Source organism: Pseudorca crassidens, chromosome 4 (assembly GCF_039906515.1).
Source record: "Pseudorca crassidens isolate mPseCra1 chromosome 4, mPseCra1.hap1, whole genome shotgun sequence".
Lineage (NCBI taxonomy): Eukaryota > Metazoa > Chordata > Mammalia > Artiodactyla > Delphinidae > Pseudorca > Pseudorca crassidens.
Genome location: NC_090299.1, coordinates 52,986,562 through 53,003,250, shown reverse-complemented (window position 1 = coordinate 53,003,250; position 16,689 = coordinate 52,986,562). Strand labels below are relative to the sequence as shown.

General features: G+C 36.7%; 1 protein-coding gene across 1 annotated transcript in view; it reads right to left on the bottom strand.

Moving 5' to 3' along the window:
* The window catches only part of STIM2 (stromal interaction molecule 2), a 168,844-nt gene that overhangs the window by 101,867 nt on the left and 50,288 nt on the right, over window positions 1-16,689 (bottom strand). Inside the window, exon 2 of the mRNA XM_067735687.1 lies at window positions 543-673. Within this exon, the coding sequence (XP_067591788.1) occupies window positions 543-673 (131 nt within the window). The remainder of the gene's footprint in view (window positions 1-542; window positions 674-16,689) is intronic.

Below are 16,689 nucleotides of genomic sequence, written 5' to 3'. Positions count from 1 at the left end.
GCTGCCATGCTGTAAGGAAGCTTGAGCTAGACTCCTGAATGATGAGAGACTGGATGGAGAGAGACTCTGATGGAAAAGAGGTCATCTGAGATATTCCAGCCCAGTAGAGCTGGCAACTGAATGCAACTGCCACAGTGACTCTCAGGCCATAACTACGGGAACAGAAAAAGTGCTCAGCAAAGCCCAGTCAACCCAGAGGATCAGGAGAAATAACAAAATGTTGTTTTAGGCCACTAAATTTTGTGGTGGTTTGTAAAGCAGCAATAGATAACTGACATAGTCAGAATAGGATATATGTTTGAGAAACCCAAGTACACAGAGTGGGAATTCTTATAAAACTGAGAAGACCTGTATAGATGTGAAAAAAAAGAAAAAAGAAAAACCATGTAAATACAAAGGGTAAAATTAAAATGTAAAGAGAAAAACTAAAGATGATGAAGATGAAGGAGTTGAGTCATACAAGGAATAACGGGAAAATTTAAGACTAAAAACTTGGTCATTCTGTTTTAAGAGAATACCAGGGAAAAAGGGTTTCCACCTACTTCATCACTTTCATCTACTTCAATTCCACCATCTTTGTCATCATCCATTTGTTTATGTATTGTTTGAAGAGCTTCCAGACTAAATCTATCTTCTTCTGTGAAGCATGGTGGACTCAGTGACATGCAGGGATCTGAAATAGAACAAAGGGCAATTACTAACTTGCAATCCCCAAACACAAGCTATAGTCAAGAGAATGTAATTTAAAACAAAAGCAACAAATTAAATTTCAGACTAAGTCAAACTAAGAGGCTTTAAGAAGTCTAGTAGGGTATTCTTCACATCAAAAGTATAATATATGAACACACTGACTAAAAATAAATAATTCAATTTAATTGATATTAGTCAACTAAAACCAGTACTAAATTCAGGTTGTCTACATTCTTCTTATCCAGATCATTATATTTATAAATTATTCCTCCCCCAAAACAGATAAACTCTCTCCTTTAAAAAAAGGAAAAAAAAACTAAACATCACAGAGTACAAGGTGCTATTTTTATATAGTCCAGTTTAAAATGTAAGTCCTAGGGAAACATCACAAAGAATACAAGAAAAAGAAATGAAGACTATTCACATGATCCTTAGACATTTTTTAATCATTTTTCTATCTAACAGAATCCAAGAGTCCACCATATGACTTTTTAAAATAAAATGTATAACTTCTTAGATTCAACAAGGAAAAACTGAATTTTTAAAAATCTTGTTCTTCATGTTTTCCTTAACATGTTTATTGGCTAAACCTTTTCCTATGGAAAATGAGTGAATCCTCACATCTAGGTTGTCAAAACTAACAATTTAAAGAGAATGTGGGGCTTTTCATGGCTTAAAATGAGATTAGTAAAAATTACCTCCTGTTGACTCAATTAGTAAACAGTCTACATACCAAAATGGAAAAGTACTGCCAAAACTTCACTCACACCCAATCTGGCTGACTGCTGGATTGACAAATTCCAGGAACTGACTTCTACCAGGTCACTAAAATAATATCCTTTTAAAACATCATCAGATCCACATGTATTTCTAGGAACAGTATGGTCTTAAAGTTTAAAGTGGTTATTAGCATAACAGAAGGGTTAGCCACAGTATGGCCATCTCCTCAACAATAGTTTAAAATCTAGTTTATCATCTGGTCCTGTTATGAATTAACTGACTGTGGACAAATCACTTGTCCTTGTATCTTAGTTACCTCTCTAAAATAAAGCAAGTAGACTAGATGTTTACTAAGCTCTATTGCAGCCATAACGGCCTAAGAATATCTAATTCTGCATTTAGGAAAAAAAATTACAAGAAAAGAAGCCAGTCCTGGAGACAAACTAATAATTTTCTAAAAAAAAAACAATTTAAGCCTATATTACCTGCATGTTCTACTTATAGAACATTTTGGCAATTTAACATTTAATAGTTTTAAGTTTTTAATCTGAAACTTAATTTTGATTCCTTTAATCTTAGAAGGGAAGGAAACAGAAAAGGAAACTCTCTAAAAATGAAATTATAAGTTATGTGACATAAATATGTGTATAAATATTCAAAACTCTGATTAAGATTTGCTAAAATCTAAGAACTTACAGGCATAATGGTCAATTACGATCCCTAATTCACAAGACATCCAGAACCCTCATATGCCCACAAGTTATTCTGAATGGATGCAAAATAAAATATAAGCTCTCAGGTATCACAACAACACATGGTGTGAAGAAGATGTGTATACAACATGCTACTGCCTCCAGCAGACATATTTTTAACACGTATTTATTTTGCTAACAAACATATGAAGTGAAAGTTATTACAACTAGTACAATAAGGAAAGTCTCAGCATCACTCACTCTGATTAAATAGGCTTTGTTGTCAAACTCTCTAAGCGAAGTCAACAGTGAGGACGGCAGAAACATTAAAAAGCTTAAGCTTTTTATACAATATGATTTTATACAATTTTATACATTTATACATTTATGCATTTTATACAATATGATATAAAAGAACTGTACATATAATGAATCAGGTATAATGGTTTCAAAGACAACTGCTAAAATACCAAAATCAGTCTCCTTTGCCAACATCTTACAGACATCTACCTTAGCTACCCAAAATGCACTATGTACTCCATAGCCAGAACAGGTTTCTCATCTAAACAGAATCACTTGTTCATTTAAACATGATATGGAGTGCCTGTCATGTGCCAGGCCCTGTACTTGGTGCTGGACACCCAACTAAGGCAAATTTCCTCCCCTTGGTGCCCTCACCTTGTGTTAAATGCAATGTGGTGTGATATATCTTTCTAGCATTATTATGCTGAGCATTCCTTTCTTTCCTCTGGATCAAGACCAGCACATTCCACTGAGAAAAAAAGGAATCAGCTGAAACAGAGTAAGACTTAACCAAAGTCAGCAATCAACACCATTGTTAAATTCCACCTTGTTTTCCTCTACCCAAAGCCAAACAAACGCTCAATCTGATTCTGCAGAAACAGAGTTACTGAATTAAAATGATTTCACCTAATAAGAAACATCTGATATATTCTAGAAGCCAATGCTCTTTCATGTACATAATGTAATCCCTACAACCCTGTGTGAGGAACATATTATCTCCATTTTTCAGATGAGGAAATGAGACTAATGAGTTACTTTCTTAAGATCACACCCCTAGAAATGACAGACCTGGGATTCACACCAGTCTTCAAGACTCCAATTCATGTTCGAGTGTCAGTATAATGAACATAAATGCGTCAGTGTCACCAGTGTCAGAGAAGAATAAAGGATTGCTATCATAGATACTGCCAGAACCTGGCTGAGAAGCAGAGAGAACCAAGAAGCATAAATGTGTCCCAAGGAAGGGGATCACTAGATACCTCATAAATGACAGACATAATCTGAAATACAGACCTATACTTCTTAGATTACTTCTCCTTTTGAGAATAACGTACCTTTAATTCACACTCCCCTTGAAAAAACCTTTACAATAAGTATACTACCACAGTAACAGACATATGTTGAAAGTTTAAACAAATATAAATATTAGAAGCCAACTAAATAAACTTCTTAATTTGTTACTTATCTAGCAAAATACATAAATGCCAGACTTCAGGTTAGAAGCCAGGTATACAAAGGGTAAAAGCAAAGTTAAATATGGCAAGTACAATGACAGACATGTAATAAATATATAATGGCAGTAAAACTAAGGGAGTAGTCCTGTATAGCAAGAAGATTTGAGGAGAAAGTGATATTTACACATTGATTCTTAAAAGATGAGCAAGTGTTCTCTAGGAAGACATGAATGGGCAAGAACATAAGCTGCTAATAGTTATACTAACAAAATAATGATGACAATAACTATCAATTACAGAGTGTCTATAACATATTACATAAATTTATATATAAATTATATATTTCACTTTGTTTATAAAATAGGCATTATTATTACCATTTGACTAGGTAATTAAGAGAAAAGACTGGCAATATCATTGAGGGTCAGACTATAGAGGGATCTACCGATTATTCTAAAGTGACAATAAAAGGGAAAAAGTGTTAATAAATTACTCACTGAAACCCTCTACTTGCAGTTTCCTTGGCCTGCAAAGCTCTTTCTCCCAAGTACACCCACTGTTGGTTCATTCCAGCACAAATGTTTCTCCTCAGAGGTCATCTTATTTCCCTATCTAAAATAGCCTTCTCCTTTTCTATTTGTTATATTTTTCTTCACAGCACTTAATCACAGTGCATATATTATGTATTTACTTTCTTACTGTCCAATCCTCCACTATAATGCAATCATGAGATGAAAGGCTTTATTCTGATTGTTGCTCTTTTCTGAGTGCCTAGAAGTGTCTGGCACATAGTAAGCGCTCAAAAAATATGTTTACTGCATTACTTACCTAACTGGTTTCCAATATAAATGTTTGGAAGAGAAAAACTTTTCACAAAATTACTTGGCTGATTAGAAAACTAAGATGTAGAAAGTGACAGTAAAACCCCTCACCTCTTTATAGTACTAAAGTTAACTCTAAGTGTTAGTAGAAATCTACTAATATTACTCCTGCTCCAATTAAAAGTATTCAGTGGCCCTCAAGAGCCTAAAGTATAAAGTCTATTTTTCCACTGTCAAATACTGCTGTTTAAATACTTAATGAACAAAACATACAACACATTATAAAAAAATAATGGAGGGGAACTTTAAAATATTTAAGATTCAAGGCCCTTATACTTTAGCAGCAAAGATCAAATTTCATGAAGGCAAGGACTAAGCTTGTTTTATTCATGACTATATATTATTACTATTATTATATATGTTATAATATATGTACATTATTATTATACAGTACTACTCCTAATAAATAATTATGGCTGACTGGCTTTTACATGCAAGCAATTGCATTTTTGGTGGTATTAGGAAAGAGAAATTGGATTTTAATAAGTGGGGTTAGAAAAAGAGAAAACAAGAACAAACCCAAAGAGGAAATAAGACGATATCTGGGACCCACAAAGAGCAGTCTGGCTAGCAGACTGGCTCTCTACTGAGAGTGCTACTCAGGGCTCCTCGCTGCTCACCTCTCCTCCATCTGCTGCTGTAGGCCTTCAGCGGAGGGCTGGGGAGGCCAGTCCCACATAACAAGGAACTGTCCTCTGCCAGCTAACAGTACTGCCCAGAGGGAGGAAGAAAACACTAGCAAGCATGGGTGGAGGAGCAGTAGGATGTGAATCTGAAAAGATGGCTTGGGGTTATCCGTCAGTGAACGGCAATGAACCAAGAAAGAAGAGACTAAAAGAAGCCACTGATCATTTTTAAGTGAACTGTGACTTGATGGCAAATATAACAGAAATCACAACTTATATTTTGTGTAGTGCTTTCAAGTTCAAAAAATGTTTTCCCATATAGTCAGTTTTATTTTAATCTAGAGAAAAAACTATAGTCTCAGTTTACATGCTTGTTACCAGTGAATGCCTATTCCAACAGTACAGGCAGGAAGTAACAACATAAACTACAACCACAGCAGTGAGGATAGATGGAAGAGGTCAGACTGAAGTGACAACTGAGTGTACTGAGAGAAAGGAGACAAATATGACTGACATTTTTAGAATGAACTAATAAAAGTCTAGGTAAAACAAAGGTAACTTCTATTTGGATGAGTGAAACCAAACAACACAGAGTTACAAACTGCGCCAAATGTGACTCCATTAAGCCTTTACTAGAGGCACAAATATTTATGCCATATTCTATATTTTGTTGTCCCAGTCAATTGATATAGGCAAGGAATATAGTTCAGAAATGTAAGAAAATAAGAGCTTAAGAAATAAATGAAACTGAAAAAGTAAATCCAGTCTTTAAAGCTAGTTTCCCTCCTATAATACCTTTGAGGTCAGCAAATTTCATGCAGAAGAGAACTAAGAAGGAGAGCCAGCCGACTTTTCATCACAAACCAATGACTGTAGCCCATTAACAATGTGCAACATCATATACTGCCAAGAACATGGCTTACCACGCTGGCAACTTTTATGAGTCTCATGATTAGGATTTTCTTAATTACTACCACTGAGAGAAAAATTTTAAATAAATATTGTTCATACTTGGTGCTTCCACTAATAGTTCAAGCATTTATCAAATCAAACACTTCAATCTGAATATTTTGAGAGCAAATCTTCTCTAAAATCTTCAGAGATAACCGTTTGGTGTCATTTTTCAATAAACCAACAATCTGATTCAAACTCAAAAGGAAAGTGAATAATGTCTTCTTTCTTTTTTGATATCCTCTTTAAGGCAGAGTCTGCCTTATTTCTCTTATTATCCCAATGTCTAGCATATCACCAACACCTGGCATACAGGAGGATTAATGGATGTTTCTCAAAAAGTCTAATAAATAAATAATAAAGGCTGCCACATACTTTTTTAAAGAGAAGTTTCAACCCATAATCTATTATATTTCCCGGTATATGGTACCAGGAAATATAATTTCATAGATATTCAAACTATGCTAATATTTACTGAAAGTATATTACATGCCAGAACAACAAATGAGAAAAGGAAAATTGTAACTCGTATACACGACGCTATACCAGGAGGCTATAAAAATGCAGGTGGATTCTGAATCTCAAATGTTTAACTCAGATTTTTGAAAAGTTCAACAAAGGAGACAGACCTCACCAACAACAGGGCTGAGAAACCACTGCTGATATATTAAATTATGGCTTAAGTATTATACTGAAAAGAAAATAAAGAGCCTTTATTTTGAAACCCTTTCTGATTAATGACTGCCTCTTGGAGCTCTGAATCACTGACTTCGTTTACAAAGTCCTCATTAATTAGTCTGACTCTTGTAAAAAGAAAGAACTTTCCCCTCATCTGTTAGCTAAAAACTTCCCTTAAAAATTGCTAAGTTCAATTATACCTTCCAAATGTTTTAAACAGACTATCTGATACAAACTCAGTTACTTAGGTCCTTTCCCACTTTCCAGGGATATTTTTCAACTTACCATCTTCTGATTATTTCACTCCCACTTATTCCCCCACCCTCACAAAGCATCTTGTCCTTGCCACCTCAAAAAGTTCCCACTAATCTTCTCAAAGAGCCTCTCTAAAGGTAGGAGACAAGGTGATGCCTCTGCCTCAAAACTATCTTAATATGCAATTCATTTACCAACACATTCCTCAACCCAAAAATATCTACACTTACATTTGTGGTTAACCAATATGTTCATTTAATGTATGTAAATAAATGAGAAATATTTATGCAGCTGTATTTATCTCTAGATTCATTGACAGCTGCCTAATTTTTCCCACTGTGTTTTATACTATAACTTCCTAGAAAGCAATACTATATCTGAGTATAACTTTGCTGTATCTGTCATATGCAGGAAAATATTGTTGACTAGGTGCAAAAAACAAAAGTAAACAGATGCATGCATACACTTATTTACTGACTCCTAATTTCCCAGGATGCTATAAACACTAACTTTATTTATTTATCTATCTATTTATTTATTTATGGCTGCATTGGGTCTTCATTGCTGTGAACGGGCTTTCTCTAGTAGCAGCGAGTGGGGGCTACTCTTTGTTGCGGTACGTGGGCTTCTCATTGCGGTGGTTTCTCTTGTTGCAGAGCACAGGCTCTAGGCACGTGGGCTTCAGTAATTGTGGCACGTGGGCTCAGTAGTTGTGTCTTGCAAGCTCTAGAGCACAGGCTCAGTAGTTGTGGCATGCAGCCTTAGTTGCTCCATGGCATGTGGTATCTTCCCAGCCCAGGGCTCGAACCCATGTTCCCTCATTGGCAGGCGGATTCTTAACCACTGCGCCACCAGGGAAGCCCTAAACTCTAACATTTTGATTAGCAACATTATGTGCACAGAGTAGTGAAAGAGCTTTGCTTATTTTTATTTGTTTTGGAGGGAAGAAAATGATAATTCAAAGTTACAACCAGAACACTGTGCATGTACTTAATGGCACTGAATTATATACTTAAAATGGTTTAAATGGTAAATTTTATGTTATATATATTTTACCACAATTTTTTAAAAAGCTATAAGCAAAACATAAGCTATGGAGAACAAAGGCCATTAAAACCATTCTACCTATATCAACACGTCAGGAAATAAAGAGAACATTGCTGTTACTGACAGGCATTGATCCAACTGTTTCACTTCTCTGTTTCACTTCTCTCTCAGTGCGAGAACTTAACAACAGTCAAAAATAAAATCACTATCCCAATTTTTCAGATGAGAAATGTTGAGCACTCTGTAAGAGGAAAAAGAACTTTTAATTCATTCTCATTCTGCCTATTATATAACCTCAGGAAAGTTATTTAACTTATTTGCCTTAACTTCTTCATCTGTAAAATGGGAATAATAGTAAATTTGCGGGCTTCCCTGGTGGCGCAGTGGTTGAGAGTCTGCCTGCTGATGCAGGGGACATGGGTTCGTGCCCCGATCCGGGAAGATCCCACGTGCCGCAGAGCAGCTAGGCCCATGAGCCATGGCCGCTAAGCCTGCGCGTCCGGAGCCTGTGCTCCGCAACGGAAGAGGCCACAACAGTGAGGCCCGTGTACCACAAAAAAAAAAAAAAAGAAAAAAAAGAATCTACCTGCCAATGCAGGGACACAGGTTCGATCCCTACTCCAGGAAGATCCCACATGCCGCGGAGTAAGTAAGCCCGTGCGCCACAACTACTGAGCCTGCGCTCTAGAGCCCGCAAGCCACAACTACTGAGCCCACGTGCCACAACTACTGAAGCCCACGTGCCTAGAGCCCATGCTCTGCAGCAAGAGAAGCCACTGCAATGAGAAGCCCGCGCACCACAACAAAGAGTAGCCCCCGCTCGCTGCAACTGGAGAAAGCCCGTGCACAGCAACGAAGACCCAATGCAGCCAAAAATAAATAAATAAAAAATAAATTAATTTAAAAAAAAATACACTCCAGCCAAAACAATCTTGAGAAAGAACAGAGCTGGAGGAATCACGCTTCCTGACTTCAGACTATACTACAAAGCTACAGTAATCAAAACAATGGGGTAATGGCACAAAAACAGACAAAGATCAATGGAACATAATAGAGATCCCAGAAATAAACCCACACACTTATGGTCAATTGATCTATAAGAAACAAAGTAAGAATATACAATGCAGAAGACAGTCTCTCCAATAAGTGGTTCTGGGAAAACTGGACAGCTACATGTAAAGGAATGAAATTAGAACATTCTCTAAGCCATATACAAAAATAAACTCAAAATGGACTAAACACCCAAATGTAAGACCAGATACTATAAAACTCCTAGAGGAAAACATAGGTGGAACACTCTTTTACATATATCACAACAATATTTTTTTGGCTCTGCCTCCTAAAGTAAAGGAAATAAAAGCAAAAATAATCAAATGGGACCTACCTAAACTTAAAAGCTTTTGCACAGCAAGGGAAACCATCAACAAAAAGACAACCTGATGAATGGGAGAAAATATTTGCAAATGATATGACCGATAAGGGATTAATATCCAACATATATAAATAGCTCATATAACTCAACATCAAAAAACAAACCACTTGGGCTTCCCTGGTGGCGCAGTGGTTAAGAATCCACCTGCCAATGCAGGGGATACGGGTTCGAGCCCTGGTCAAGGAATACCCCACATGCCATGAAGCAACTAAGCCCATGTGCCACAACTGCTAAGCCTGCGCTCTAGAGCCCGTGAGCCACAACTACTGAGTGTGCGTGCCACAATTACTGAAGCCTGCGCACCTAGAGCCCATGCTCCACAACAAAAGAAGCCACTGCAATGGGAAGCCCACATACCACAACGAAGAGCAGCCCTTGCTCACTGCAACTAGAGAAAGCCCGCACGCAGCAACGAAAACCCAAAGCAGCCAAAAATCAATAAAATTTTTTTTAAAAAGGTGATTTTAAAAAAAAACTCAATTTAAAAATGTGCAGAATGACTGAATAGACATTTTTCCAAAGAGGAAATGCAGATAGCCAAAGGGCACATGAAAAAAATTCTCACCATCAGTAATCATCAGAGAAATGCAAATCAATTCCACGAGATTATCATCTCACACTTGTGAGAATGGCTATCATCAAAAAGAACACAAATAAAAAATGTTGGCGAGGATATGGAGAAAAGGGAACCCTTGTACACCGTTGGTAGGAATGTAAATTGGTGCAGCCACTGTGGAAAACAGTACAGAGGTTTCTCAAAACACTAAAAACAGAACTATCATTTGGCCCAGCAATTCCACTCCTGGGTATATATCCAAAAAAAAATAAATCAGAACACTAATTCAAAAAGATGCATGCACCCCAATGTTCATAGCAGTATTATTTACAATCATCAAGATATGGAAGCAACCAAAGTGTCCACCAACAGATGAATGGATAAAGAAAATGTGGTATATAAATAAAAAGGAATACTACTCAGCTATAAAAAAAGAATGAAATTTTGCCATTTGCAGCAACATGAATAGATTCGGAAGGTATTATGCTGAGTGAAATCAGTGAGACAGAGAATGACAAATACTGTATGCTATCACTTATTTGTGGAATCTAAAAAATAAAACAAGCTAGTGAATATAACAAGACAGACAGACTCAGATATAAAGTCTGCTCTATAGTGCCTGGGCGGGGTGGGGGCAATATATGGGTGGGGAAGTGAGAACTACAAACTACTGGGTGTAAGGTAGGTTCAAGGATGTACTGTGCAACACAGGAAACACAGCTAATATTTTGTAATAATGGTAAATGGAAAGTAACCTTTAAAAATTGTATAAAAGGGACTTCCCTGGTGGCACTGTGGTTAAGAATCCGCCTGCCAATGCAGGGGACACGGGTTCAATCCCTGGTCCAGGAAGATCCCACATGCCGTGGAGCAACTAAGGCCATGCACCACAACTACTGAGCCTGCACTCTAGAGCCCGCGAGCCACAACTACTGAAGCCCACGTGCTACAACTACTGAAGCCTGTGCATCTAGAGCCCGTGCTCTGCAACAAGAGAAGCCACCGCAATGAGAAGCCCATGCACCGCAATGAAGAGTATCCCCTGCTCGCCACAACTAGAGAAAACCCACGAGCAGCAACGAAGACCCAATGCAGCCAAAAATAAAATAAATAATTTTTTTTAAAAAAGGAATTATGAAGATGGTTGACAGAGATCTGTGCCGCTTTCTTATTTACTATCAGTTATGTGTCCTATTTTCTATCTTTTCATAATTTTATACCCATCTCAATTAACATCAATCTGTATCAGGTATTTTAATAAATACTATCAACAAGTTATTAAGTAAATAAGTAAACAGTACTTAAAGCATAAAAAGAAATGAACGCATTGAAATATTTTACAGAAGTCAAGTATGTGTGTGGGTGTGTGTATGTCAAATTGTCGGAGCTAGCAAGACTTCATGGAAATTAAATATTCAAGGAGCCACTCTGGTTATGCCACAAATTCAAGCATTTAGCAGAACTCACTAGCAACAACAGACTCATGGATACATGGGTGGGATGGTGTGAGATTTGTGTTTCCTATAGAATATTCAGGTAGCTGCAGAGTGTGGATTCGAGGACAACAGACTGAAGGCAGAGAGACAAGTTATTTTATTATGCCAAGCCACAAGGTCCGAACTAAGATTGTGCTAATAAGGTGATATAGAATGGGGCAGATTACAAAAATATTTACAAGGTAAGTTTTACTAATTTCTAGAACTCTCATTCATTCCACTATAGTATGCAGCCTCCATCAAATAGATATGCTATCAATCAGAAAAAGACCTCATTGATTATCAAGCATAAATATAACTATGCATCATTTTCCTTTGTGTTTCATAATTTTAGAGAAAGATATATAAACTAAATCTCTGAATGATTAGATACTAAAAACTAAATTCATATTATTATGAGTTTGGCCCAATTAGCAATAGGAAGACTGTTCTTACAGACAATCCAAGAAAACTCCACCTACCACATGACGGATGGGAACATTGCAACAGGTCTCTTCCGTTTCAGGATATGAGGAAAGGACAAGATACAGGGTGGCATCAAATAGGTAGAATCTGGCCTAGAAGGACATGATATCAAAGAGACTGACAATTACAGCATTCTTCCTGCCTACAGAACTCAATCAGAAATTTCTAAGAAATGATTTATAATGATCTAAAATGGAATGAAAGAAGTCATTCATAAAATAGTACTGATCATTTTAAGTAATGTTAGCTTTGCTTCCTGAAATGATGTGACTGTGTAGATCCTATATTGAAAAGTCTTATTTACACTATTACCATAATCCAGGCATAAATTTAGCTTCCATCCAAAGAAAGAGCTTTGTCACTAAAAGACATGATTTCTATCCTAAATGTAGCTATACCCTTAACAATTAAGAGCAAAGCTCTTTGCAGATCAGCAACCTGAAGATGATCAGAACTGGGTCAGTTTTCTAAACGCAAACTTTTAGCTCTTTTTCTGATGGGGTGGGGTGGGTGGGGGATGGAAGAAGTGAGAACAACATTTGTATGTTGTCTGACTATTAAAAGCTCAAATCCAGTTCCCTCCTCTCCTCCTCTCCACCGCTGCCATCAGAGATAACCTCATCACTTCCCCCACAGCTTTCCTGTAATGGTCTCCCCATCTCTAGTACTACCACGCTACAAATGTATCCCCTTTTACGGCCACCATATCTTTAGAATATGAAGATGGTCACATCACCCTTCCTGCTGAAATCCTTCAGTACTTCCCAATCCCCCAAAGAATAAAGCCCATTCAACCCAGCATGAAATACAAAGCACATTCTGATCCCTGAAGAATCACTTCACTAGTGATTAACCCCCTCTATAAAGCCTTCCTGACTGCTTAACAGATATTTCCTATTCTCCACTTTCACAGCATTTTTATGCATAACTATTATAATCACATGTACCTGTCTACCTATCAGCTCATATATTCCCTAAATAATCATAATACCATCAACTCTGGCAACAGACATGAGCTCTAATCTCAATTTCACTGCAATAACCATGTAACCTTCAGCAAACCTCTTAACATCTTTGGTTCTTAACGTCCTCACCTGCAAAATTAGCATAAAATATTCACCCTCATAACTTCTTATGAGTAGCATTGAAAAATATAAGTAAAAAATAATACATGGTTTTGGTAAACCTGGAGAACTATAGTGCAGCTAACAACACCCATAAAACCTAAAAAGAAACTAACATGTATTATACAAAGGAACTAAACCTTCTCTATGGAAGGTATATGCCCTACTTTTGTGATGAGGATATATGTAATGAGTTTTATTTAAGTAAAATGTCCTGCTTTTCAGAGCAAAGAAGTAACAAGCCATGTTAAATGTGACCTTCAACTTTAAATCAACAAAATTACAATTAATTTTATATAAATGCTTATTAAATCTTCAGAGAAATTAGTATTCAAACAAAAACAACACAGCCTCAGTTCCTAGAAACTTTATTTAAAATAACTACTGACAAATCTAGCATGTAACAGCATTACCTTTAAAAATATGCAAGCATGATGAAAATGACTTAAGTAAAATTTTTAAAAATTCATTTAAAATATGGGACACATATTTTCTACAAAGACATTTGGTATTTTAAAGTTGCCTCAGCAAACCTGGCTTCCTCCCTTTTAATATGTCCTTTTAATATGTCCCTGTGTGTCTCATCATTTCATAAGGAATAAACTTCCTGGGAAAGGAAGGGTAAGAAAGGAAGGAAAGAGGAAATTCTCAAATGAGAGCAGACAACAGGAACTGGAGATAGGGATTAGCAACTGAAATATGTGCTGTTCTAACGAAGAAGAAGGGGGAGAGAAGGCTAAGCTGGAGCGAAGGAGAGCAGCAGTCTGGGGTCTCCAGTTACAGCAGCAGTGAGAGAGAGGGAGGTAAAAGCCCGTCCCGGGGATAAGACACCACAAATACAAGACAATATATTTAAACCTATTACAGTACAGTACAGTACTATATAGCCGATTGTGTTAGTTGGGTACCTAGGTTAACTTTGTTGGACTTCCGAATAGAACTCTCGGACAGAACTCATTCGTATGTAGGGAACTTACTGTATACTGAATCTTCAAAGCTCAAATAAAAACAACCCTTCCCACTATGAGTATGAACTTAAATCTGAAGGAAACAATTTTCTTCAAGACTATATTTAGTGACAATAAGGAATTAAGCAGACAAATTAGATTTCAAGGAACTAACTCTTACAAATACAATTGGTTTGAAAGTTTTCATGTTAAATATAAGGTAAAATTTTACTAAAATTATACTAAAGTAATTTTTTTTAAGTAAAATTTCAACTGAATTTCAAGTACAAAGTTATGCAGCAACTACACAGAGCCTTACTTCTTACTGCATTACATGAATTTTAATCCCTGAAAAGTATAACAAGGTTCTCTTTGTTTAAACTCTGGTGGAAAAAAAAAAAACCAATAACTACTTTGACAGCACTTTTAATTACTGGTAACTTAAGAAACTAAAGTCTTAAAATTCCTTTTTCTCCCTAATATCACATGTACTTTTCTACCTAACCTCTTGGGAATGACGCACTCAACTATGTGCCTAAAGAAGTCAAAGTTTCTCTCAAGCATCCAGTGTTTAATTTGAAGGAAGACAAACTAGGAAAAACAAACGATTTGGAAAACAGGAAGCCTAGGTTGTGCAGACAGCTCTGTACATACACTAGTAGCTTCTATTTCCTATAAACCAGAGGGACTCAAACAGATCTCAAAGGTTACTTCTAAGCAAAATCACACAAAGATACCACAAAAAAAGAAAATTACAGGCCAATATCACTGATGAACATAGATGCAAAAATCCTCAACAAAATACTAGCAAACCGAACCCAACAATACATTAAAAGGATCATACACTGTTATCAAGTGGGATTTATCCCAGAGATGCAAGGATTTTTCAATATCTGCAAATAATCAATGTGATACACCACATTAACAAACTGAATAAAAACCACATGATCATCTCAATAGACACAGAAAAGGCTTTTGACAAAATTCAACATTCATTTACACAGAAACTGTCCAGGAAGTGGGCACAGAAGGAACATACCTCACCATAATCAAAGCCATATATGACAAACTCACAGCTAACATCATACTCAATGGTGAAAAGCTGAAAACATTTCCTCTAAGACTGGGAACAAGACAAGGATGCCCACTCTCATCACTTTTATTCAACATAATACTGGAAGTCCTAGCCACAGCAGTCAGACAAGAAAAAGAAATAAAAGGAATCCAAATTAGAAAGAAGTAAAATTGTCACTGTGTGCAGATGACACGATACTACAAAGAGAAAATCCTAAAGATGCCACCAGAAACTACCAGAGCTCTTCAATGAATTTAGTAAAGTGGCAGGGTACAAAATTAATACACAGAAATCTGTTACATTTCAAAACCCTCACAAAACAGTATAAGAGAAATTAAGGAAACAATTCCATTTACCATCACATCAAAAAAAAATCTACGAATAAACCTACCTAAGGAATTTGTAAAAGACTTGTACTCAGAAAACTGTAAGACACTGATGAAAGAGATTGAAAACAACACAAACAGAAGGAAAAACATATCGTGTTCATGGACTGAAAGAATTAATGTTGTTGAAATGACAATACTATCCAAGATAATCTACAGATTCAATGTAATCCCTACCAAAATAACAAGGGTGGACTTCCCTGGTGGCACAGTGGTTAAGAATCTGCCTGCCAATGCAGGGGACACAGGTTCAAGTCCTGGTCCGGGAAGATCCCACATGCCACGGAGTCACTAAGACTGTGTGCCAGCACTACTGAGCCTGCACTCTAGAGACCGCGAGCCATAACTACTAAAGCCCGCACGCCTAGAGCCTGTGCTCCACAACAAGAGAAGCCACCACAATGTGAAGCCCGTGCACCACAACAAAGAGTAGCCCCTGCTCGCCTCAACTAGAGAAAGCCCACGTGCAGCAACAAAGACCCAACACAGCCAAAAGTAAATTAATTAAATTTTTAAAATAAATAAAAATTTTAAAATTACAAGGGCATTTTTCACAGAACTAGAACAAATAACTTTAAAATCTATGTGGACACACAAAAGACCCCAAATAGCCAAAACAATCTTGAGAAAGAAGAAGAGACCTGGAGAAATCATGCTCCCTTACTCAGACTATACTACAAAGCTACAATAATCAAAACAGTATGGTAATGGCAGAAAAACAGACACATAGCCGATCAGTGGAACAGAATAGAGAGCCCAGAACCCACACACTTATGGTCAATTAATCTACAACAAAGGAGGCAAGAATATACAATGGAGAAAAGACAGTTTCTCCAGTAAGTGGTGCTAGGAAAACTAGACAGCTACATGTAAAAGAATGAAATTAGAACATTCTCTAACACCATATACAAAAATAAGTTCAAAATGGATTAAAGACCTACGTGTAAGACCAGAAACCATAAAACTCCTAGAAGAAAACACAGGAGAAACACTCTTGACATAAATCAAAGCAATAATTTTTGGCTCTGTCACCTAAAGCAAAAGAAATAGAACCAAAAATAATCAAATGGGACCTAATTAAACTTAAAAGCTTTTGCCCAGCAAGGGAAAGCATTGACAAAACAAAAAGACAACCTACTGAACGGGAGAAAATATTTGCAAATGATATTACCAGTAAGTGGTTAATAGTC